At 41.5% G+C, this 24,112-nt stretch overlaps 1 protein-coding gene across 2 annotated transcripts in view; it reads right to left on the bottom strand.

The window, feature by feature from the left end:
• LOC126170733 (probable ATP-dependent RNA helicase DHX34) overlaps positions 1-24,112 on the bottom strand; it is a 220,975-nt gene that overhangs the window by 67,535 nt on the left and 129,328 nt on the right. For both annotated transcript variants that reach the window (XM_049920748.1, XM_049920749.1), the window contains exons 12-13: positions 10,087-10,329; positions 4,505-4,621 (exon numbers count right to left, since the gene is read on the bottom strand). In XM_049920748.1, the coding sequence (XP_049776705.1) occupies positions 4,505-4,621; positions 10,087-10,329 (360 nt within the window). The remainder of the gene's footprint in view (positions 1-4,504; positions 4,622-10,086; positions 10,330-24,112) is intronic.

The following is a 24,112-nucleotide window of genomic DNA, read 5'->3' as shown; positions in this document are numbered from 1 at the left end:
AACTGTAAAATGTAAATGTAAAATGTTAAGCAAAGTAACTGTATATGGCTATTTGGCTGCAATTTATTAAATAAATAAATAATTTCTTTCCACAGGTGTTCCATACCCTTCCTGGTGTCATTAAGTTTGGAAGAAGGAATAAACGAAACGTTCCCAGATGTTATTCTCTCGGTAACCTTCCGATTCATAATTTCTCCAAATTGTTCCTCCAGACTAATTACATTTATATCAGAGTTAGCTATTTTCTCTTTGAAATTCCTTTCTACATTATCTACCCATGTTTTGACACCAGTAATTTGTGATTGAATAATTGGCATTAATTCATTATACTTATCTACACTCTCTTTTAAAGTATTCATTCCCTGTCTTACACCATTATATTTAATATTGTGCACATTTTCAAAAGACCCTAACTATTCAGCAAGTTCTGATTCTACATTACTATATTTGTTCTCAATGTCAAGTTCCAATATTTTCAATAAATCTTGAAAAGTGTCATTCTGTTTCTGACTAAGGTCAGAAAACATATGATTTATATGAGTGGTCAAAGAATTTGTTAACTCGTTCTTTAAATCTACTTTTAAATTCTCTACTTTATTACTTATGGCGTTGAATTCAGTCTTCAAGGCACCCATGCCTTCACATGGATTACAAAATTTCTTGCTTTGAGAGTTGACTTTGGCATTTAACAAACCTAAATTTGTCATTTGAGTATTTAATTGAGAATTTAATGAGTTTAACTTAAGACTTTTAGCTTTGATTAAATTCATCAACTCAGCCCAGTGAGGCACTTCTTTGCTAATCTTCATGGCCATAGCTGGGTCTTGAGTTCCCCCAACCTGTTGTATATTTTCCATACCTTTATATGCCTTAGCTCTTGTAAGCATTTAAAACTAACTTCAGTTATGATAATTACACAATAACAGTTCACTCAACAGTATCTTGTACCACTTCATACTAAAGTAATCAAGTTTTGTTTCACGCTCACCCAGTGTAGAATTCTCGTTGCATAGGTGAGCGGATGTGGAGGCAGGTCAGTAACGGTGAACAGCAGCTGGTGCCAGAGGCGTCAGATGTATTTTGGTTTCCATGTCTGTGTCCCCGCGATGTATGTGCGAGCTGTATACTCCCCACACTGGCTCTTCTTAGCTGAAGCATTCTATGCGTAATTCTTCTTAGACAAATACATCAAAATCTTCTTTACTATTTTTATTGTTGTGAATTTTTCATTTCTTCAATGCTTTCCATTTAAATTTTGCTCCACTGAATACTTGGACATATTCCAATGTCTCGGAGTAATTCCCTTGTCTTATTATGTTTGGTTGCTATGGCAACATATAACAGCTTCTTCTCTCATTTTTGACTTAAAATTCCTGTTTTCTTGATCCTTTCACACAGGTTGCAACATTCTAATGTTCTGACAACTTAAAGTGTGAGTGCGGATCTGGGTTATATTGGCTTATTCCCCCAAACCACCTTCCACTTCTTTACGAGGTGACTTACTTGGAATTTGCAGCCACTCTTCTTTACTGAATAGCCGGCTGCTGGAAACCCTCTTGGCTTCTTCTCCATCAAATAATGCTAGGTACAGGAATTTTTAGACTCTTTCTACTTATGAAATAAGCAGACATACAAACTTTACTTTTTGTCAACTAATGATGTATTTGACCTCCATGCACAATAAAAATGTCACTTTCCACATGAATATGTAACTTCCTGCAAGTCTCTCATACAGTTGGATCTTAGAAACAAATTGAATTACAGTTAAAAGAAAGTTGGCTTGGATACCATGACCTTTCTTAACATGAATCATAAAATGAGCCTTGCCTCTAACAAGGTTGCATTAAGAGTACACAAGAGTACTTTTTCAACTGTTCTTGTTTTAATAACAATAGTCAATGACACAATAAGCATAGAGCTGCATATATCTCTGTGGTTCTTCCTTACATACTCACTAAAACATATATGGATTGCCCAACAGGTTCTTGTCGCTGGCGTCCGACCGCTGCGTCTACTTTCTTCCCATGACTGATTTTAAACATGTGACATGCAGTAGGTATGATTCTACCATCCCACACTCATATTCAGAATACCGTGTGTTCGAGATGGTAGAAGGATGAGTGGTTCTAGAATTTACACAGAAATTCTCAAATCACAACACACTATACACTCAGGCATGCTGTACCGTGACATTTTCATGTGCAAATGGCCAACAACAAGAAGGCACATGTGCATGTGCATACTAATTCTGATGCTCTCCAGCCAACCATGCAGTTTGACTGTGCTAATGCAAAAGTTCACAAGTTATGATGATTTTATTTCCTACAGTCCTATAATTGTCACCCTGTACATATAAAAAATTGCACATCCCTCAGGAGAGATCACATTGTCACTGTGAAACACTGCCTCTAACCTTGACTATGGCCTCAACTGGATGAGGAAGAGAGAACACAGGTTTCTTCAGGTATGCCATATCCATGTGAATCCACTCATTGGTGATTGAGCCTGTAGGTCCATCAAACTGCAGGGATGTTGACTGCTATGCTTCAGGTATCATTTCAAACAGTCCCAGACATTTTGTATGTGATTAAGATTGAGCATTTAGTGGGCCAGACAGAGTGTGAAAGTGTACATGGGAATACTTAACACCAGGAACACATGAATGCTGCCCTATTGACACCCCTGTTATCATCTTTGGCGACACGAGTGTCTACAGCATGCTCATTACGAAGGTGTAGAAGAAAGGGCAATGCTTGGTGATGGAGAGTGTCAAAGTAAACATCCTGATTCACAATTCACTTCACATCTATGAAGGCTCTCCTTCATGATTATATTTACAGAACACAATGAATGAACGTAAATGACAGGACAGCTCATCTGAATAGCCCATGTTCAATTTTCTTTTTTTATCCTTATCAAACTGAGATTGAGTTTCACGTCTAACGATCATAATGCTGACAGAATGTTAAGCTCCAGCTTACCTTCCTGCTACACTGTTGGAGGATCCTATATTGCACAATCTTGTTGATAGCTGTGGAATATATGGTCACCACATTTCCCTTGGCCTAAAGTGTCTATAAAAATAATTAACTGGGTTCACAAGTGCTCTCATTTGTCTCAATTACTCCAATAATCTGGAGGAACCATGGTACTAGCTACTTGGTTCTATGCTTATGAACGCCATATGTTTTCAAGACCAATATTGTCCAAGTATAAGTAGTTGTTTTCTGTCAAAATGTGGGTAGCAAATTAGATATTCCCCAAGTGGCCACAGAAGAATAAGAAAACACATATAAAAGTTACAGAAATATGCAGCCTTTCAAATCCAGTGGTTCCTTTTCCTGGCAGAAGGGCGGTATGAAAAGGAAGAGGGATAAAGGAAAAAGACTGGTGATGTTTCAAAAATGAGAAAAGTTACAGAGAAGCCACCCAGAACAACTGGCTCCGAAAGCTTGCACATTTTCATAAATTTTATATGTGTTTCCTCCTGTCTGTGATTGGCGAGTAGATTTTTTATCGATTCAATTATATTACATTTTCAAAAACTGACTTACATATTCCTGATTTTCACTGAATGTATGACTCGATTTTATGAGGTTGAACAAACACTGCATACACATCAGTGTAAAAAAGAGCACAGTACTTTATATAAAATTCTCATGAATAGAGAGGACGGGTACAAGCTTCCGAGGTCTTGGCTGCCTGCTATAGCAGGGCTACGGAGCGGCGGCAGAGCCGTGGCGGCCCATGCAGACACGCGGAGAGCCGCAGTAGTGGTCGCGAGCGCGCAAAGCAGTGGCACGCCGCAGCCGGTTTCTGGACAGCATGTAAACAGTGTGACGTCACAGCTATCACCTGTTCGCTATTCGTCCGTCTCCTCCAATGGTGTGGATTAATATAAAGACCAATAGAAAACAGCTATTTCAGCCAATGACAGATAATAAAGGAAACACCAATAAAGCATACCTTTCACCCCTCCTCCTCCCCCCTTTTACAGCCAATCAAGTAACGACACGGTTTTCTCGTGCAGCTATTTAAGGAGCCAAGTGTGTTTCATTTAGCAGTTTAACGTAAGGCCCTGATGAAGGCTAACTGCAATGCTGGCCGAAACGTTGGCGCATTTTAAATTATGACGATGCGGTCTGATACCCTGAAGAATTTTATTGAAGATGACAACGGCCGCGGAAGCCTACGCTTACATCATGGTTCATATTCAGGTGATTACCACTTGAAGCTATAAACAGTGTTCTCCTGAACTAAATGAGTAAGTTATTCAGGCTTTCAAAATACTGTACTGGCCAAGAAGTATCCACCTCCAGAAGTCTTCATAGTATATTTCCGGAAGAACCAGGAACTATTACTTTCTGTAATTTATTTGTAAATAATTTGTGCTTGGTAAAATTTTTGTTGTTGACAAAGCGGGGTGCATAAAAATAAGAAAGACTGTTTAGTTAAAAATCAGTGAACCAACTAACTAGAATTGAAAATCTATCTTCATAAATACCTTACAACTGTTAAATTCATCTGGGATGGCCAACTGTGGGTAGAAGCCACCACACAATATAATTTTGAGCATGGTGAGATCCTTGTAACTACAGGCTGTTGCACCAGATAAGAGTTCCTGTTGGAGAGAAAAAAGAAAAAATGGTAACTGTATATGTGTATAGGTATACACTATGCACATTTTTGGACAAATCTAAATCGAGGTAAACTGTATAAGCAGTTTATCACTCACAGTCCATACATCAAAAAGAAAGGAAAGCAAAGTAATGAGTGTGTTGTTTCAATATTGAATTTAAAAGCAAAGTAATGAGTGTGTTGTTTCAACATTGGATTTAATGTCTAATAGCTGTTTAGTGAGTGCAGTGGATATTTAACGGAAAAAAAAACTGAAAGTACAATGTACAGTGTGCAGGAATAAGGATGAGAATTATCAGGAATAATACCTCACTTTTTGCACCTTATGAAGTAAGGACTGACAGAAGAAACAGAAAGGCATTGAGCAGTACAAATAAAATAAAATTTACCAGAGTGCTTTAATTCTCCTCAATACATGTGTAAGAAGTTTCCAAGCAATGTGAAGCAACTGGGACTGCCTTTTAAAGCATAAAATGAGATTATGTCAATTCAATTTAAATAACAAAGTCTGAAGGAATAAAAAACAATACGGATATCTCGCTGGGACACGAATGTGTGTGTTACATGTTCTCCAAATGAGTGCAAATGTAACTGACCTCTGCTTGAGAATGAAGTCTACGATTTTTTAAATGATTGCTGTGGGCCTATGAAGAAAAGAAACAGAAATTTCTATAGATTCAACAAGAATATGTTACCACTTATGGACAGATGGCTACATTAGCAATATAAACATATACTCTGATATGTCTCTAAATGCTGTGGCCGCCCACTTCACACACATTGTGCCTACTGCATGGACATTCTGCTTCACAACCAACCAACACAGGATGCTTGCATCACAGGGCATATATTCACCAGGAAAACCTACGTTGTCTGTGTTGTCAATTCACATATTTACCGGTGGGCACAACACAACACCAGGTCTCCACCAATCAATGGCCTCCAGGGACCGCTACCCATTTGTGGAGCCTGCAGAACAGTTTCCCCAGAGGTCGCAGCTAGGCCAGGGACTACTATGATAAGCCAGGTATGTGATCACAAATAGTTCTGGCAGATATATCTGCCAACGGGTTTTATAGGGTAGCACGCTGCTGGCAAAAGGCAGTTTGATGCACCACTTGGAAGTATACAGAGCTGCCATCCTGGCAGCCACAGCCAGATGCCTCTTCTAGCAGGTCGATCTGTTGCAGATGGACTTAATATAGTTGCTGAATTTCTTGACATTGTAGAATTGTTTATTGTGAATGCTCCCCATGAAGAGTCGGGTCTTTTCTATTATTATTTGTTATTTTACATTTGCGTCGATCTGCAGTTGGGTTCGAGTCTGCTGTTCTTTTGGAGATTGTATTATTGTTTCATTTTGGTGAGTCCAATAAATTGTTTTCAGACCTGTGTTTTCTGCATTTCTATTCTGCTAGTGCACATACTTCGCTAAATACAGCTTTTTATGGGCAAACAGCCTACTCAAATGTGAATGCAGAAAATAAGAAAAAATAATTTTAAAATGTAAACCAAAAGCTACTATTTCTTATCTTTTCTCTCTAAAGTGTTTAACTAAAATAAATTTTCTTGCCTTACATGACTTCAGGGCAAATATGAATACTACAGTAATTTTCCAATTAGAAAACCCTATGGCTATGTCTAGGATGTGGTAATGAAGGACCTGCAAAGTGAGTACACAGGAGGGATATAATCTACTCATTGGATTCAAACAATTTTCCAGCCAAAACTTACTTAGATGTGGGAATACGTGATAGTCAGAGAGCACAAAATATGGTGAATTGGATAGATATTCCAAAGAATCATAGCCTACTTCAAATAACTTAGATTTTACCACTGACAAAGCACCTTTATGAGTAGATGAAATATTTTTTTCTGTCTTACAATTCACACCTCTTTTACGACGAACAATCCAGGCCTCTTTTATGATGAGATTTCGCCCAGCCAACACTCAAGGTTTATAAAGTATTCATCTGGAATTGATTCTCCTTGACAAAGCTATTACTAACAAGGACCATTTTGCATTCCAGGAAAAACATAAGTTATAACTTTTCCAGTATACAAAATTGACTTCTTCTCTTTTGGTGGACGACTATCAGTTACTTTAATGCTGTGGCAGAATAAGTCTTTCATATTAGTATCCACTTCTCTGTGGTGTACATTACTACAATCTGTAAATGTCTGTAAAACTTTAATACATAAAATAAGGGAAAGGCAGCTATTTACCTATAGAGGTTGGTGTCTGCCAAATGGAAACATGTAACAGAAACAGTTAACACCAGCTTTTGAATCCTTGCTGTTTTGATAGTAAGAGGGCACACATTCACATACACAACCACACAGACACCCAAACATAGATGCTCGCAGTTACAGTGACAGTTGCTCCACAGCATTAGTTTCGTAATCTCTGGATAATGGCCAGTGATCTTCACAACAGAATACAGTGCGTTCTCAGTGTACCATAGGGCACTGACGTGAGTAGAGTCAAAACAACATTAAATATATGTGTTTTCTGGGACAGTGGGCTGTGAATTTGGGACATAAACTTAAAATTTATATTGCAATAGATTTAAAAACCATTAGAGACTACATACAGTATTTGTTTGTCATTTCCATAAGATGAAAACTAAAGCAAAAATTTTTTTCTGAAGAGAGTGAAACAGTTGTGGACATGGTAATTAAAGTTGGATTAAGCAATGAATCTGGAATTCAACATGGTCCAGCATAATGTCAGGCGCCAGCACGCCAGGAGAATATGGTAGAGCAGAGAGAGCTGTGAAGAAGACGTCAGTCAATAGTAAGCTGACTGACCCCTCTCTAGGACAACAATGAGACAGCAGTGGCCTCTAGGTGAAGAGGACATAAGTGCCGCGCCGCCTGGCCGTAGACCAGTTGAAGACTAGCCATTCTACGAACTCTACAGCAGCGACTTAGGAACTGTATAATTTCACTTGTATTAGGCAATCTCAATGCTGACGTGATTTCTTATTTTGTCTGTCGCCTATTGCTTGCGACACATCACTGTAAATTCTCAAAGTTAAATATTGTCACTTATCTTACTGTATTAAAAATTTATTAATGTGATTTTTTTGAATTGTTGTCTAGTGATCCAAGAATGCAGGTTTCCTAGGCATGCCATATTCGACGAGTAGGCAGGACACAACACAACATAACATGATGTTTTGGAAACTTAAAAGAGCTGGGAAATCCTATAACGAATTTGACAGTGGAGGTTTCAACTCTGCTGCATAAGCAGCACCCCACAGCAAGTAAGAGGACACTTTATAACATATTTTGTGAGAAATACATAAAAAATGTCTAGAGTAGACTCCATCATATAATCTGCTCAAGTTCTGAAAAATGATCATCCAGAAGATGAAAAGAAACATGGAAAAGTAGATGCAATTGAGAAATCCACTTTTGAGAGTAATCAGAAATTTGAACAAAGTTATCAGGAATTGCAAAAGATGATTATGAGTATGATAACAGAATTAATTAACTTTCATGACATGAACAGTGTTTTCTAAAGCAGTGATAGTGTATTTGAATAAAGAGGCTAAACCAGAGGCATTTCACAACTGCCACAAACAGTAAGAAAACACAGTTACATACAATTATGAAAGTACCATGCACCCAATTACAGATTTGTGTGTGTGTGTGTGTGTGTGTGTGTGTATAGACATTTGGATGTGAGCGCGTGCGTGCGCAGACACACACACACAAACACACTCTCTCTCTCTCTCTCTCACACACACACACACACACACACACACACACAAACACAAACACAACTCACCCACAAATGACCACAGCCTCTGGCTGCTGAGGCCACACTGCAACCAGCATTGCATGATGTTAGATGCAACCATGTGGTAGGGGTGAGGAGGGGGCTGGGTCAGGGATGACGAGGGATAACAGGGTAGGGTGCGGAATGATAAAGTGCTGCTTGTGGGAGCATACAGGGATGAGGTGGAGAGCGGATAGGGAAGCTAGGTGCAGACAGTAGGTTAGACAGAGGCTGAGGGATATCCCATTAAAGGCAGGGCTACCTGTGAAACCAGTCGTGGTATCTACAAGTGAAAATGCAACCACTGTGTTTCATTCTACATGGGATGACAACCAACAAGCTGTCTGTCCAGTAAATGGCCACCCACAAATAGTGGCCAAGAAATAGCTGGACCACCACATCACTGAGCAAGCCACCCAAGACAACGTTCTTCATTTCAACAAACTGCTTCACAGTCTGTGCTATCTGGATCCCTCCCACCACCTCCTTTTCTGAATTGTGTATTTGGGAACTCTCTCTCCAATATATTGTATGTTCCCGAAGCCTCCTGACCTCAACCTTCCTTAGTCTTTGTCCTAACCCTCTTGCCCATTTCATCTTCCCATTCCAGCACCACAGTCCTCTATTCCACCAATGCACCCACAGTGTTTTTACCTCCTTCCCTTTCCACTAACCCTCCCCCACCCTCTGTCCAACCTCCCTACTCCACCTAGCTGCCCTAACCTTTCTCCACCTCGTACCTGTTAGCTCCCACAAGCAGCACTTCACCGTCCCCCACCCCTACCCTGCGATCCTTCCCCTCCCTGCCCCAGCCCCCTCCTTACTCCGACTGCTTGGTTGCATCTCCCATCATGCACTGCTGCTCGCAGTGTGGCCTCAGCAGCCAGAGATTGCGGTCATGTGTGTGTGAGTTGCGTTTATGTGTGTGTGTTTGTATATGTTTTATCAACAAAGGCCTTGTTGGCCGAAACCTCATTTTCTGACAGTCTTTTTGTTGTGCCTATCTGCAACTCTGCAGCTCCACTATATGATAAATAGCATTAAAAAGAAAGATAGATAGTCAAAAGGAAAAAAGATAGAAAAATGTACTGCAAAGGGGATAATGGCAACAGATCACTAAAAAAAGCACGGAAAAAGGAGTGATTTTGAGAAGAAGAGTCATGGATGATGCATAATGATGAAATGAAGTTGAATAACACAAAGGGAGAAACATGAAACCAAGAGCTGAAAGCAAGAATTACCAAAGACAAAACTACGGGGATTGTGAGGTTCAAGTTAGTGATGTGAAATCAGTTTTGAATTTTGGCATCTGCTAGCAAGAAAAGGAACCATTTCAAATTACTTGGGTAACAAGCCTAATACTTAGATTCTTATTGTTAAGTTGCAGGAAGTAGTTAGCAATAGATTACAGCACACTGTAAGTATAAAGTGACATTATGTCACTGCTTTTTGTTACTGAGAGCCTTTATAGTTACATCATGACCTGAATGTTGACTGGAACTTCTTGCTGTATTGACATACACCTCTAGGACCAAAGATAGATCTAACTTTTCTTTGTTGAGGAAGAGGGGTGATTGTAGTTGGGTGGCAGACAGGAGAAAATGGGAAATATAACAAGGAGATGTGAAGAATTACAATGAAATAATGAACCATTTAGTTACCTGTAGCCTTGAGCTGTCATTGCTCAACCTAAAATCAATATCCCTTATGTCAACATCATCTTCCTTCACATCTTCTTCATTTCCCAGCCTCCACACATCAAGTTTTAATTTGCGGGGTTTGTGAATGCTTTTCTCTTTGTAGTTACGCTGCATCTCTTTCAGCAAGCGACGCTCACCATGATGTAAACTGCGTTCTGCACTGCTCAATGATGGCATGTCAGCTTCTTGAAGAAGGCCACATTCCTGTGTACACAATCAAATATGCATAAAACTTTTCTTCTACTATGTATTACAAATCTGTAAATTGATAGCTAAGCATAAGAACATCTTTTCTTTTTTAATATTTTTCAGAAACAAAAAGTATCTAATTAAGATAGCACTGCTGTTCAGAAATATAGAAAATGATGTATCAATGGATACTCTGTTGAACTGTGGCATAGGAATCTGCTTCAGCTTTCTACTCTTTCATATTTATATACTTATTTTTCCTTTCTGTCTCTCTTTACTTTGCAATTTTGATCCTCTTCTTTTTCTTACATTGGCTTCTTCTTCTATATTATTTGTTGCTTATTTTTGTAGCTTTTCATCTTTATTTCTGCTATATTACTGGTTTCAGTCTTCCCTACTCTTATCTCTGACTTGTAGATTACTTTTTTTTATTCTGAAACTCTGAACATCTCAGATTTTCAGACCTTGTCAGTTGCTAACAGTCACAAGGTGAATGTGTATTGCAAGCAAGACAGCACTTTTTCATAATTTTCAATGCCACACGGCAAATAATACTGCAGGTGTATACAATGAACACTCTCAGTACATTATGTTGTTCATGTGGTAAATTTTGATAAACATAATTTTTATCAGTTAAACACCCTAGTTAAGAGGGAGACTTTGAATTTATAGGAATCACTTATGCAACATATCTCCAAATGAAAGAAAGTAAGTTTATTGAAATGATTTAATCCTGCTGCTCTGTTAACTTTTACTTTACAAATGTACTGTTCAGGTCAATATGACCCAACACAATAAAATGCTGTAAAAAACTTCTACTCACATGTATTTTTTGGACAGTTACAAGCCACTGACTCTGTTTTTATATTACAGTGATCATAGTGATTTAATAATAATAATAATAAACCCCGTGGAGGCCTGGGAAAAGAATAGGCCTCTGGTATGTTCTGCCAGTCGTAAAAGGCGACGAAAAGAACAAACCGCTAATAGGGCTAACCCCCCTTTTAGTGTGATTAGTTGGTTCAGGACAGAACTAATGAAGCCTCGGACAAGCGCTGTCATGGTCGGGGATGACGCTTGAACCCTATGCCCGTCCACAATGGTAACGAGACTACTAGCCACACGGAAAATGATTTAAATCCAAATAGAGGTGTCTTGCAGGATATGTTTCTTGCAACCACTCTAGAAGGAAAACAAATACAGAGGATGAGATGGTCAGATGAAGTTAACCGACACCTCATGTTCTGTTATTACCAAGCAACAAACTTAGGAACCAACACAACTAGATACAGATCACAAGTATACACAAAATTTATTATCAGATACCCAGAATTAAAATTTTTAACAGAACAACGACTAGCTGATCGGATCCGTGTAATAATCAAAAATAACAGGATACCCCAGTCAGAATTTGAAAACATCAAACAACAAGTACAACAAATACTGGAACAAAATAATGTGCAATCAGAAGAAGAAGAAAATACAGTAATGGACTCAAACATCCCAGAGCAAACAAACAAAGAACACCATACATCAATTAAACAATCAGAGGAAAACGAAATCTTAAGATGGCCACCAGAACAAGCACAAATAGAACATGAAGTGACACACATGTTAGATATAGAAGAAAAATTTCAGCTAACATATATAGAATACAAAGACACAAATACAGACATTAGACCATTCTTGCATAGACCACCAAATAACCCACAAGTTGAAACAACAATAACAACTATCAACACAATCATACACAACAAAATAAATGAAAATACAACTATGGAAGAGTTACAACTACTGGTATATATAGGAGCACTCACTACACTAAATATACACACTAGGCATAGATCAGAACAAACCAACACACAGAAGAAACCCACAAAACCAGTATGGCAACACAGGCTACAGAACAGAATAGAAAAACTGAGAAAAGACATCGGACAGCTAACACAATTTATAAGAAATGAAACATCAGACAAAAAACGAAAAAGGTTAGGTAAAATCTCACAACAAGAAGCAATAGAGCAATTAGATGAAAAGAAGCAGAAATTACAGGCATTGGCCAAACGACTTAGAAGATACAAAAAAAGTGAAAATAGAAGGAAACAAAACCAAACATTCAACACAAACCAAAAGAAATTTTATCAGACAATAGATAACACACTCATTAAAATAGACAATCCACCAAACATAACAAACATGGAAGACTTCTGGAGCAACATATGGTCAAACCCGGTACAACATAACAGGCATGCACGGAGGATACAAGCAGAAACAGACACATACAAGATGATACCACAAATGCCCGAAGTGATAATTTTGCAACATGAAGTCACCCAAACAATTAATTCTACGCACAATTGGAAAGCCCCTGGAAAAGATAAAATAGCAAATTTCTGGCTAAAGAAGTTCACCTCAACACATGCACATCTAACCAAATTATTTAACAGTTACATTGCAGACCCATACACATTCCCTGATACACTTACACATGTAATAACTTATCTGAAACCTAAAGATCAAGCAGACACAGCAAACCCAGCAAAATATCACCCAATAACATGCCTACCAACAATATACAAAATATTAACTTCAGTCATTACACAGAAATTAATGACACATACAACACAGAACAAAATTATAAATGAAGAACAAAAAGGCTGTTGCAAAGGAGCACGAGGATGTAAAGAGCAACTGATAATAGATGCAGAGGTGACATATCAAGCTAAAACTAAACAAAGGTCGCTACACTACGCATACATTGATTACCAAAAAGCTTTTGGTAGTGTACTCCACTCATCGTTACTACAAATACTGGAAATGTACAAAGTAGATCTTAAACTGATACAGTTCCTAAACATAGTAATGAAAAATTGGAAAACCACACTTAATATCCAAACAAATTCAAATAATATCACATCACAGCCAATACAGATTAAGCGTGGAATATACCAAGGAGACTCATTAAGTCCTTTCTGGTTCTGCCTTGCTCTGAACCCACTATTCAACATGCTAATAAATACAAATTATGGATATAACATTACTGGAACATACCAACACAAAATCACACATTTGCTATACATGGATGATCTAAAACTACTGGCAGCAACAAATCAACAATTCAACCAATTGCTAAAGATAACAGAAGTATTCAGCAATGATATAAATATGGCTTTTGGAACAGACAAATGTAAGAAAAATAGCATAGTCAAGGGAAAACACACTAAACAAGAAGATTACATATTGGATAACCACAGCGACCGCATAGAAGGGATGGAAAAAACAGATGCCTATAAATATCTAGGATACAGACAAAAAATAGTAACAGATAATACAAATATTAAAGAAGAACTAAAAGAAAAATATAGACAAAGACTAACAAAAATACTAAAAACAGAATTGACAGCAAGAAACAAGACAAAAGCTATAAATACCTATGTTATACCAATATTGACCTACTCATTTGGAGTAGTGAAATGGAGTAACACAGACCTAGAAGCACTCAATACACTTACACGATCACAATGCCACAAATATAGAACACATCACATATATTCAGCAACAAAAAGATTCAAATTAAGCAGAAAGGAAGGAGGAAGGGAATTTATCGACATAAAAAAATCTACAATATGGACAGTTAGATAATTTAAGAAAATTCTTTATTGAACGAGCAGAAACTAGCAAAATACACAAAGCAATCACTCATATAAATACATCGGCTACACCATTGCAATTTCATAACCACTCCTACAACCCTTTAGATCACATAACATCAAAAGATACAAAGAAAGTTAATTGGAAAAAGAAAACACTACATTGTAAGCACCCGTATCACAGAAAACACTACATGGCAAGCACCCGTATCATCCAACACAGCCACACATCGATCAAGACGCATCCAACACATGGCTAAGAAAAGGCAATATATACAGTGAGATGGAAGGATTCATGATTGCAATACAGGATCAAACAATAAACACCATATATTACAGCAAGTATATTATTCAAGATCCCAATACCACAACAGATAAATGCAGACTTTGCAAACAACAAATAGAAACAGTAGGTCACATCACAAGCGGATGTACAATACTAGCAAATACAGAATACACTAGAAGACATGACAATGTAGCAAAAATAATACATCAACAACTTGCCATACAACACAAACTAATAAAACAACACATTCCCACATACAAGTATGCATCACAAAATGTACTGGAGAATGATGAATACAAATTATACTGGAACAGAACCATTATAACAGATAAAACAACACCACATAACAAACCTGACATCATACTCACCAATAAAAAGAAGAAATTAACACAACTAATCGAAATATCCATACCCAATACAACAAATATACGAAAGAAAACAGGAGAAAAAATTGAAAAATACATCCAACTGGCTGAGGAAGTCAAGGACATGTGGCATCAGGATAAAGTTGACATTATACAAATTATTCTATCAACTACAGGAGTCATACCACACAATATCCACCAGTACATCAACACAATACAGCTACATCCAAATGTATATATACAACTACAGAAATCTGTAATTATTGATACATGTTCAATTATCCGAAAGTTCCTAAATGCAATGTAACATACACCGTACAGTTAAAAGGAAGTCACACTTGATAAAGGTCCACGTCACTTTCCATTTTTAACCAGACATAACATCTGAGAAAGGCACGAAATAATAATAATAGTACACAGAACTTCACAAAAGAAAATTTATTATTTTAATGCTCATGCAGAGTATATTAGGAACAGCAGACATTTCCACCAAAAACATCATTCTCAACAACCATCTGTCTGTCTGCCCATATCACTTTATTTCCCTCTGGCTCGCTGCAGTTTGGACAAAAGCAGAAAACATGTGTTTTGCATACATGTTTATTACACTTTCCACACAACATGTTTTTTTTTTTTAATTGTCACTACTTGAAGGACAGAACTTATAATGTGCATGTTTAGTAGAGTTTCTTGTTGTTACTGATTGGCCACACCTGCCACTCCTTCAGGGTCTTGGATGCTCCTGCCCATTCTCAAAGAAAGTTCTGTTCTTGGAAAATGCTTTCTTGATGCAGTGTGTTCTGCAACAAGTGACTTTCCAAGTTCCTCCAAAAACATTCTCCTTCTAGTCAATTTTCTTGCATTCCAGTTAGGGTCAATCAACGTCCACAAGGCATAGGCATTGTAAGCAGAAACATTAAGAGTATTGTAGAAAACTACCAAGAACCATCTACTGTTTTTTGTTTGTTTGCGGTATATGTACCAGTTAGCTGATCGAGTGTGTCTAAAGCTCCTTTGGTTGAATTATAAAATAAAATAGTGAACCATGGACCTTGCTGTTGGTGGGGAGGCTTGCGTGCCTAAGTAATACAGATAGCCGTACCGTAGGTGCAACCACAATGGAGGGATATCTGTTGAGAGGCCAGACAAACATGTGGTTTCTGAAGAGGGGCAGCAGCCCTTTCAGTAGTTGCAGGGGCAACAGTCTGGATGGTTGACTGATCTAGCCTTGTAACACTAACCAAAATGGCCTTGCTGAGCTGGTACTGCAAACAGCTGAAAGCAAGGGGAAACTACAGCTGTAATTCTTCCCAGGGGCGTGCAGCTTTATTGTATGGTTAAATGATGATGGCATCCTCTTGGGTAAAATATTCCCGAGGTAAAATAGTCCCCCATTTGGATCTCCGGGCGGGGACTACTCAGGAGGCTATTGTTATCAGGAGAAAGAAAGCTGGCATTCTATGGATCGGAGCATGGAATGTCAGATCCGTTAATCGGGCAGGTGGGTTAGAAAATTTAAAAAGGGAAATGGATAGGTTAAAGTTAGATATAGTGGGAATTAGTGAAGTTCGGTGGCAGGAGGAACAAGACTTCTGGTCAGGTGAATACAGGGTTATAAATACAAAATCAAATAAGGGTAATGCAGGAGTAGGTTTAATAATGAATAAAAAAAATAGGAGTGCAGGTAAGCTACTACAAACAGCATAGTGAACGCATTATTGTGGCCAAGGTAGACATGGAGCCCACACCCACCACCGTAGTACAAGTTTATATGCCAACTAGCCCCACAGATGACGAGAGACTGATGAAATGTATGATGAGATAAAAAAAGTTATTCAGATAGTGAAGGGAGATGAACATTTAATAGTCATGGGTGACTGGAATTCGATAGTAGGAAAAGGAAGAGAAGGAAACGTAGTAGGTGAATATGGAATGGGGGTAAGGAATGAAAGAGGAAGCCGCCTGGCAGAATTTTGCACAGAGCATAACTTAATCATAGCAAACACTTGGTTCAAGAATCATGAATGAAGGTTGTATACATGGAAGAGGTCTGGAGACACTGGAAGGTTTCAGATAGATTATATAATGGTAAGAGAGGGATTTAGGAACCAGGTTTTAAATTGTAAGACATTTCCAGGGGAAATGTGGACTCTGACCACAATCTATTGGTTATGAACTGTAGATTAAAACTGAAGAAACTGCAAAAATGTGGGAATTTAAAGAGATGGGACCTGGATAAACTGACAGAACCGGGGTTGTACAGAGTTTCAGAGAGAGCATTAGGAAATAATTGACAAGAATGAGGGAAAGAAATACAGCAAATGAAGAATGGTTAGCTTTGAGAGATGAAATAGTGAAGGCAGCAGAGGATCAAGTAGGTAAAAAGACAAGGGCTAGTAGAAATCCTTGGGTAAAAGAAGAAATATTGAAGTTAATTGATGAAAGGAGAAAATACAAAAATGCAGTAAATGAAGGAGGAAAAAGGAATACAAACGTCTCAAAAATGAGATCAACAGGAAGTGCAAAATGGCTAAGCAGGGATGGCTCGAGGACAAATGTAAGGATTTAGAGACATTTATCACTAGGGGTAAGATAGATACTGCCTACTGGAAAATTAAAGAGACCCTTGGAGAAAAGAGAACCACTTGTATGAGTATCAAGAGCTCAGATGGAAAACCAGTTCTAAGCAAAGAAGGGAAAGCAGAAAGGTGGAAGGAGCATATAGAGTGTCTATATGAGGGCAATGTACATGAAGACTAATTATGGAAATGGGAGAGCATGAAGATGAAGATGAAATATGAGATATGATACTGTGTGAAAAGTTTGACAGAGCACTGAAAGTTTTAAGTCGAAACAAGGCCCTGGAAGTAGGCAACATTCCATTAGAACTACTGATACCCCTGGGAGAGCCAGCCCTGACAGAACTCTACCATCTGGTGAGCAAGATGTATGAGACAGGTGAAATACCCTCAGACTTCAAGAAGAATATAATAATTCCAATTCCAAAGAAAGCAGGTGTTGACAGATGTGAAAATTACCAAACTATCAGTTTAATAAGTCATGGCTGCAAAATACTAACGCAAATTCTTTACAGATGAATGGAAAAACTGGTAGAAGCCGACCTCGGGGAAGATCAGGTTGGATTCCATAGAAATGTTGGAACATATGAGGCAATACTGATCCTAAGACTTATCTTAGAAGAACGATTAAGGAAAGGCAAACCTACATTTCTAGCAATTGTAGACTTAAAGAAAGCTTTAGACAATGTTGACTGGAATACTCTCTTTCAAATTCTGAAGGTGGCAGGGGTGAAATACAGGGAGTGAAAGGCTATTTACAATTTGTACAGAAACCAGATGGCAGTTATAAGAGTCGAGGGGCATGAAAGGGAAGCAGTGGTTGGGAAGAGAGACAGGCTTGTAGCCTATCCCTGATGTTATTCACTCTGTATATTGAGCAAGCAGTAAAAGAAACAAAAGAAAAATCCAGGGTAGGAATTAAAATCCATGGAGAAGAAATAAAAACTTTGAGGTTCGCCGATGACATTGTAATTCTGTCAGAGACAGCAAAGGACCTGGAAGAGCAGTTGAACGGAACAGACAGTGTCTTGAAAGGTGGATATAAGATGAACATCAACAAAAGCAAAACGAGGATAATGGAATGTAATTGAATTAAATTGGGTGATACTGAGGGAATTAGATTAGGAATTGAGACACTTAAAGCAGGAAATGAATTTTGCTATTTGGGGAGTAAAATAACTGATGATGGTCAAAGTAGAGAGGATATAAAATGTATACTGGCAATGGCAAGGAAAGCATTTCTGAAGAAGAGAAATTTGTTAACATCGAGTATAAATTTAAGTGTCAGGAAGTCGTTTCTGAAAGAATTTGTATGGAGTGCAGCCATGTATGGAACTGAAACATGGACGATAAATAGTTTAGACAAGAAGAGATTAGAAGCATTCAAAATATGGTGCTACAGGAGAATGCTGAAGATTAGATGGGTAGACCACATAACTAATGAGGAGGTATTGAATAGAATTGGGGAGAAGAGAAATTTGTGGCACACCTTGACTAGAAGAAGGGATCAGTTGGTAGGACATGTTCTGAGGCATCAAGGGATCACAAATTTTGTATTGGAGGGCAGCGTGGAGGGTAAAAATCGTAGAGAGAGACCATTAAGCAGATTCAGAAGGATGTAGGTTGCAGTAGGTACTGGGAGATGAAGAAGCTTGCGCAGTATAGAGTAGCATGGAGAGCTGCATCAAACCAGTCTCTGGACTGAAGACCACAACAACAACATTGAAAGCACTGACGAATCCAGGATATAATGGCACCAGTACCATCAGATCAAACAGAGTTGATAACACTTCACTGCCTGGTGACTGGTCCGAACCAAGGAGTTACTTTGGTGAGATACAATAATTGGTTGGTTTAAGGATTAAAGGGACCAAACTGCAGAGGTCATCGGTCCATTTTTCCAAAATACTAAAAATACCCACAGAGAATAAAAAAAAATGTTCAACAAAATAGGAGACAGACGACACAGAACAAAAGAAACATAGACAAGGACCAGACAAAACGAAATGAAATCACACGGAGTGTGACGGTAGTTGGCCGACCATAGGAATAAAAAAAGGAAAAGCCAACTACCGAAAACACATTAAAAAAACTTAGTTTAAAACCGTAGGCCAAAGGCCCGAATCAACACAAAACAATAAAATAAAACAGAAACACTCAGATTAAATAATAAAAACCCCCTGCTCGAATAAAATGTAAAACTAAGTCAGCCATAGCAGAGTCATCGGTTAAAAGGGCAGGGAGCGAGTCAGGCAGTACAAACGACTGCCTGAGCACAGATAAAAGTGGACAGTCCAACAAAATTTGGACCACTGTCAATGCCAAGCCGCAGCGACAGAGAGGAGGGACCTCACGGCGCAATAAGTGGCCATGGGTCTTCCGCGCGTGCCCAATACGCAGTCGGTAGAGGATGACAGACTCCTTGCAAGAGACTCGCAAGGAGGAGTTCCACACAGTCATCGTCTCCTTGACGGCACGGAGTTTGTTAGGGGTGGCCAGACCGCGCCATTCAGCGTCCCAAAGCGAGATAACTTTGCAGCGGAAGACTGCCCTCAAATCAGTCTCCGGAAGGCCAATGTCTAGAGTGGGTTCACTGGTGGCCTGTTTGGCCAGGCGGTCAACATTTTCATTGCCTGGGATACCGACATGCCCGGGCGTCCACACAAAGACCACAGAGCGGCCGCAACGCGCAAGACTATGCAGGGACTCATGGATAGCCATCACCAGACGAGAACGAGGAAAACACTGGTCGAGAGCTCGTAAACCGCTCAGGGAATCGCTACAGATAACGAAGGACTCACCTGAGCAGGAGCGGATATACTCTAGGGCACGAAAGATGGCGACCAGCTCAGCAGTGTAAACGCTGCAGCCAGCCGCCAAGGACCGTTGTTCGGAATGGTCCCCTAGAGTTAGCGCATACCCGACACGACCAGAAACCATCAAACCGTTGGTGTAAACAATTCCAGAGCCCTGATACGTGGCCAGGATGGAATAAAAGCGGCGGCGGGAGGCCTCTGGAGGGAGCGAATCCTTTGAGACCTGTGCCAAGTCTAGCCGAAGGCAAGGGCGAGGAACACACCACGGGGGTGTGCGCAGAGGTGCCCGGAAAGGAGGTGGAACAGGGAGAAACCCAAGCCCGCAGAGAAGCTCCTTGACGCGTACGGCGATCGGACAACCGGACCGGGGCCGACGGTCTGGCAGATGGACGACTGACTGCGGGAACAGGACACGGTAATTTGGATGCCCGGGCAAGCTAAAAACATGGGCAGCATAAGCAGCCAGTAATTGTTGGCGTCGTAACCTCAGTGGAGGCACACCTGCCTCAACAAGGATGCTGTCCACAGGGCTGGTGCGGAAGGCACCAGTGGCAAGTCGGATCCTGCTGTGTAGTATTGGGTCCAGCACCCTCAACGCAGAGGGGGATGCTGAGCCATAGGCCAGGCTCCCATAATCCAGACGGGACTGGATTAACGCCTGGTAGAGCCGCAACAGGGTAGATTGGTCGGCGCCCCAGCGGGTGTGGCTCAAGCATCTCAGAGCGTTTAGATGCCGCCAACATGCCTGTTTAAGCTGCCGGATATAAGGCAGCCAAGTCAACCAGGCATCGAAAACCACCCCCAAAAACCTGTGTGATTCCACCACTGAAAGAAGTTCGCCGGCAAGATAAAGCCGCGGCTCCGGGTGGACAGTGCGTCGCCGGCAGAAATGCATAACGCAGGTCTTGGCTGCCGAAAACTGGAACCCATGAGCTACAGCCCAAGACTGTGCCTTGCGGATAGCACCCTGTAGCTGACATTCAACAGCTGCAATGCCAGTAGAGCTGTAATAAAGGCAGAAGTCGTCAGCATACAGGGAAGCAGAGACAGAATTTCCCACGGCCGCAGCGAGCCCGTTAATGGCTATTAAAAACAGGCAGACACTTAAAACGGAACCCTGTGGCACACCGTTCTCCTGGACATGGGTGGAACTATATGAGGCTGCGACTTGCATGCGGAAGGTATGATACGACAGAAATTTTCTGATGAAGATCGGCAGAGGGCCCTGAAGACCCCATTCATGAAGCGTAGAAAGGATGTGATGACGCCATGTCGTATCGTATGCCTTCCGCATGTCGAAAAAGACAGCGACCAGGTGCTGACGGCGGGCAAAGGCAGTACGGATGGCCGACTCCAGGCTCACCAGATTGTCGGCGGCGGAGCGGCCTTTACGGAACCCACCCTGAGACGGAGCCAGAAGGCCCCGAGAGTCCAGTACCCAATTCAAGCGCCGGCTCACCATCCGTTCAAGAAGCTTGCAAAGAACGTTGGTGAGGCTAATGGGGCGGTAGCTGTCCACCTCCAAAGGGTTCTTGCCTGGTTTCAGAATGGGGATAACGATACTTGCCCACCATTGCGACGGAAACTCACCCTCGACCCAAATACGGTTGTAAAGGTCGAGGAGCCGTCGCTGGCAGTCCACTGAGAGGTGTTTCAGCATCTGGCAGTGGATGCTATCTGGTCCAGGAGTGGTATCAGGACAAGCGGCAAGGGCACTGCGGAATTCACACTCACTGAATGGGACATTGTACGATTCTGGATGGTGGGTGCGAAACGAAAGGCTCCGACGTTCCATCCGCTCTTTAATGGAGCGGAAGGCCAGGGGGTAATTCGCAGAAGCGGAACTCATAGCAAAATGCTCTGCCAAGCGGCTTGCAATGACGTCGGAGTCTGTACAAACTGCTCCATTCAGTCAGAGCGCAGGGACGCTGGCAGGGGTCCGATTGTTATATCCTAGCCAGTAATGCCAACCGAGCTCACTGCCAAAAGGTTGGCAGCATCAAAGTCCGGACGCCGTCCGCATAAGCAGCGCCAGCGATACAGGAAATCGCCGCAAGTCTGCGCGCGCCACCGCTGGCTTCTGGCTTCTTAAGCGCTGGAGTCGCGAGCGCTAGGACAGTTCTGTGTTCGCCGCTCAGTGGTATGCTCGCCACCGATTTGTGTACTTGCGAGTCCGTTGTGTGTTCATCGCAGCAGAGTTGATGTTTGTCATCAGCCGACGCTGACCTAGCCGCTCCGACTCGATCTAGACAGATTTCTGTAGACACGGAGTTCACTACTGTGTTTCTGTATCTTCGTTAATAAAGATAAGTACCGACTGTTATTTAATCAGAGTGTTTGGGTTTTCATCTTTCTGTTCACTGTTCCAGCGGACCGGTCGGCCCGCTATTAAAAGTGTGGCGGTGACTTTGTAAGCCGTTTCAACAGCTAAGTGTTTGTCGCGGCACCACCGCCATAAAACCGATAGCCGTAGACGCGTCAAATCTTTGCCCAGACCTGCGATGGAGTGACATGGAGGCCAATGGTGGACACACACTGCTCCCAGCACTCCTTCTTGCCTTGGCGGATAAGGAGGCGGGCCCGCGCACGCAGCCGTTTAAAAGCGATAAGGTGGTCTATGGAGGGATGTCGCTTGTGACACTGGAGCGCCTGCCAGCGATCTTTAATCGCTTCAGCGATCTCAGGCGACCACCGAGGCACAGCCCTCCGCCGAGGTGACCCAGAAGAATGGAGAATGGCAGATTCGGCAGCAGTAATGATGCCGGTGGTGACCAATTGAACCACCACATCAATGTCAGCACTAGAGAAAGGCTCAATAGCGGCAGTGGAGGAAAACAAGTCCCAGTCAGCCTCATTCATAGCCCATCTGCTGGGGCGCCCAGAAGAGTGGCGCCGTGGCAGTGACAGAAAGATTGGAAAATGGCACTACCACACAGGTCGTCATGCACACTCCATTGGACAGATGGTAAGAGGCTAGGGCTACAGAGCGATAGGTCAATGGCGGAGTATGTGCCATGTGCCACACTGAAGTGTGTGGAGGCACCGTCATTTAAGATTGAGAGATCGAGCTGCGCCAATAAATACTCAATAGTGGCACCTCGACCTGTTGCCACTGACCCACCCCACAGAGGGTTATGGGCGTTAAAGTCGCCCAGTAACAAGAAAGGTGGCGGCAATTGGGCTATCAGCGCAGCCAGGACATGCTGCGCGACAACACCCTCTGGTGGAAGGTACAGACTGCAGACAGTAACAGCCTGTGGCGTCCACACCCGAACAGCGACAGCCTCTAAAGCTGTATGTAGAGGGACAGACTCGCTGTGGAGAGAGTTAAGGACATAGATGCAGATGCCACCAGACACCCTTTCATAAGCTAACCGGTTTTTATAATAACCCCGATAGCCACGGAGGGCGTGGGTTCGCATTGCTGGCAACCATGTTTCCTGAAGTGCAATGCAGAAGAAAGGGTGAAGGCTGATAAGTTGGCACAGCTCAGCTAGATGTTGGAAGAAACCGCTGCAGTTCCACTGAAGGATGGTATTGTCCATGTCTGAGAAAGGCGTGACGGGACTGGGTAGGCAGATTACGCCGCTGGGTCACCTTCTGCCTCCGCTTGAGCACCTGTGCCAGTGCTTGCCATGGCGCCGGAAGGATCGGCGAGATCGAGGTCCTCAGCAGACGCCAGAATCTCCACCTCGTCCTCAGATGCAGAGCTTGTAGGAAGCGGTGGGACGGGTGCCACTGCAATGTTGGTATTCTTGGGGACTTTCTTCTGGTTCTGTTTCTGTTTCTCTCGTTGTGCCTTTGGTGGTTCAGGCTTGGAGGGCTTCACAGTGTCAGTCTCAGGGACGGAGGACGACCATGAGGCCCTACGACCAGGGACTGGTGGTTGTTTGAGCCACTTGCGGGTGTCTGCTGTGCCGCTGGTCGGAACTTGCGAAGGGAGGTCCCCAAGGGACTCCTTTCTTGCTAGAGTAGCCGAAGAAGTCTTACTCTTCTCCGGCTGGGAAGGGGGAACTGATGTCCCTGATGGTTTGGGGGGTGTTGCTCCTGAAGGAGATGGAGCAGGAGCAACAGGTTGTGAAGTGCCCCCCACAAGCAAGGG

The sequence above is a fragment of the Schistocerca cancellata genome, chromosome 1, assembly GCF_023864275.1.
Source record: "Schistocerca cancellata isolate TAMUIC-IGC-003103 chromosome 1, iqSchCanc2.1, whole genome shotgun sequence".
Classification (NCBI taxonomy): domain Eukaryota; kingdom Metazoa; phylum Arthropoda; class Insecta; order Orthoptera; family Acrididae; genus Schistocerca; species Schistocerca cancellata.
The sequence above is the reverse complement of the archived record's forward strand: the minus strand, read 5'-3'. Positions and strand labels throughout refer to the sequence as shown.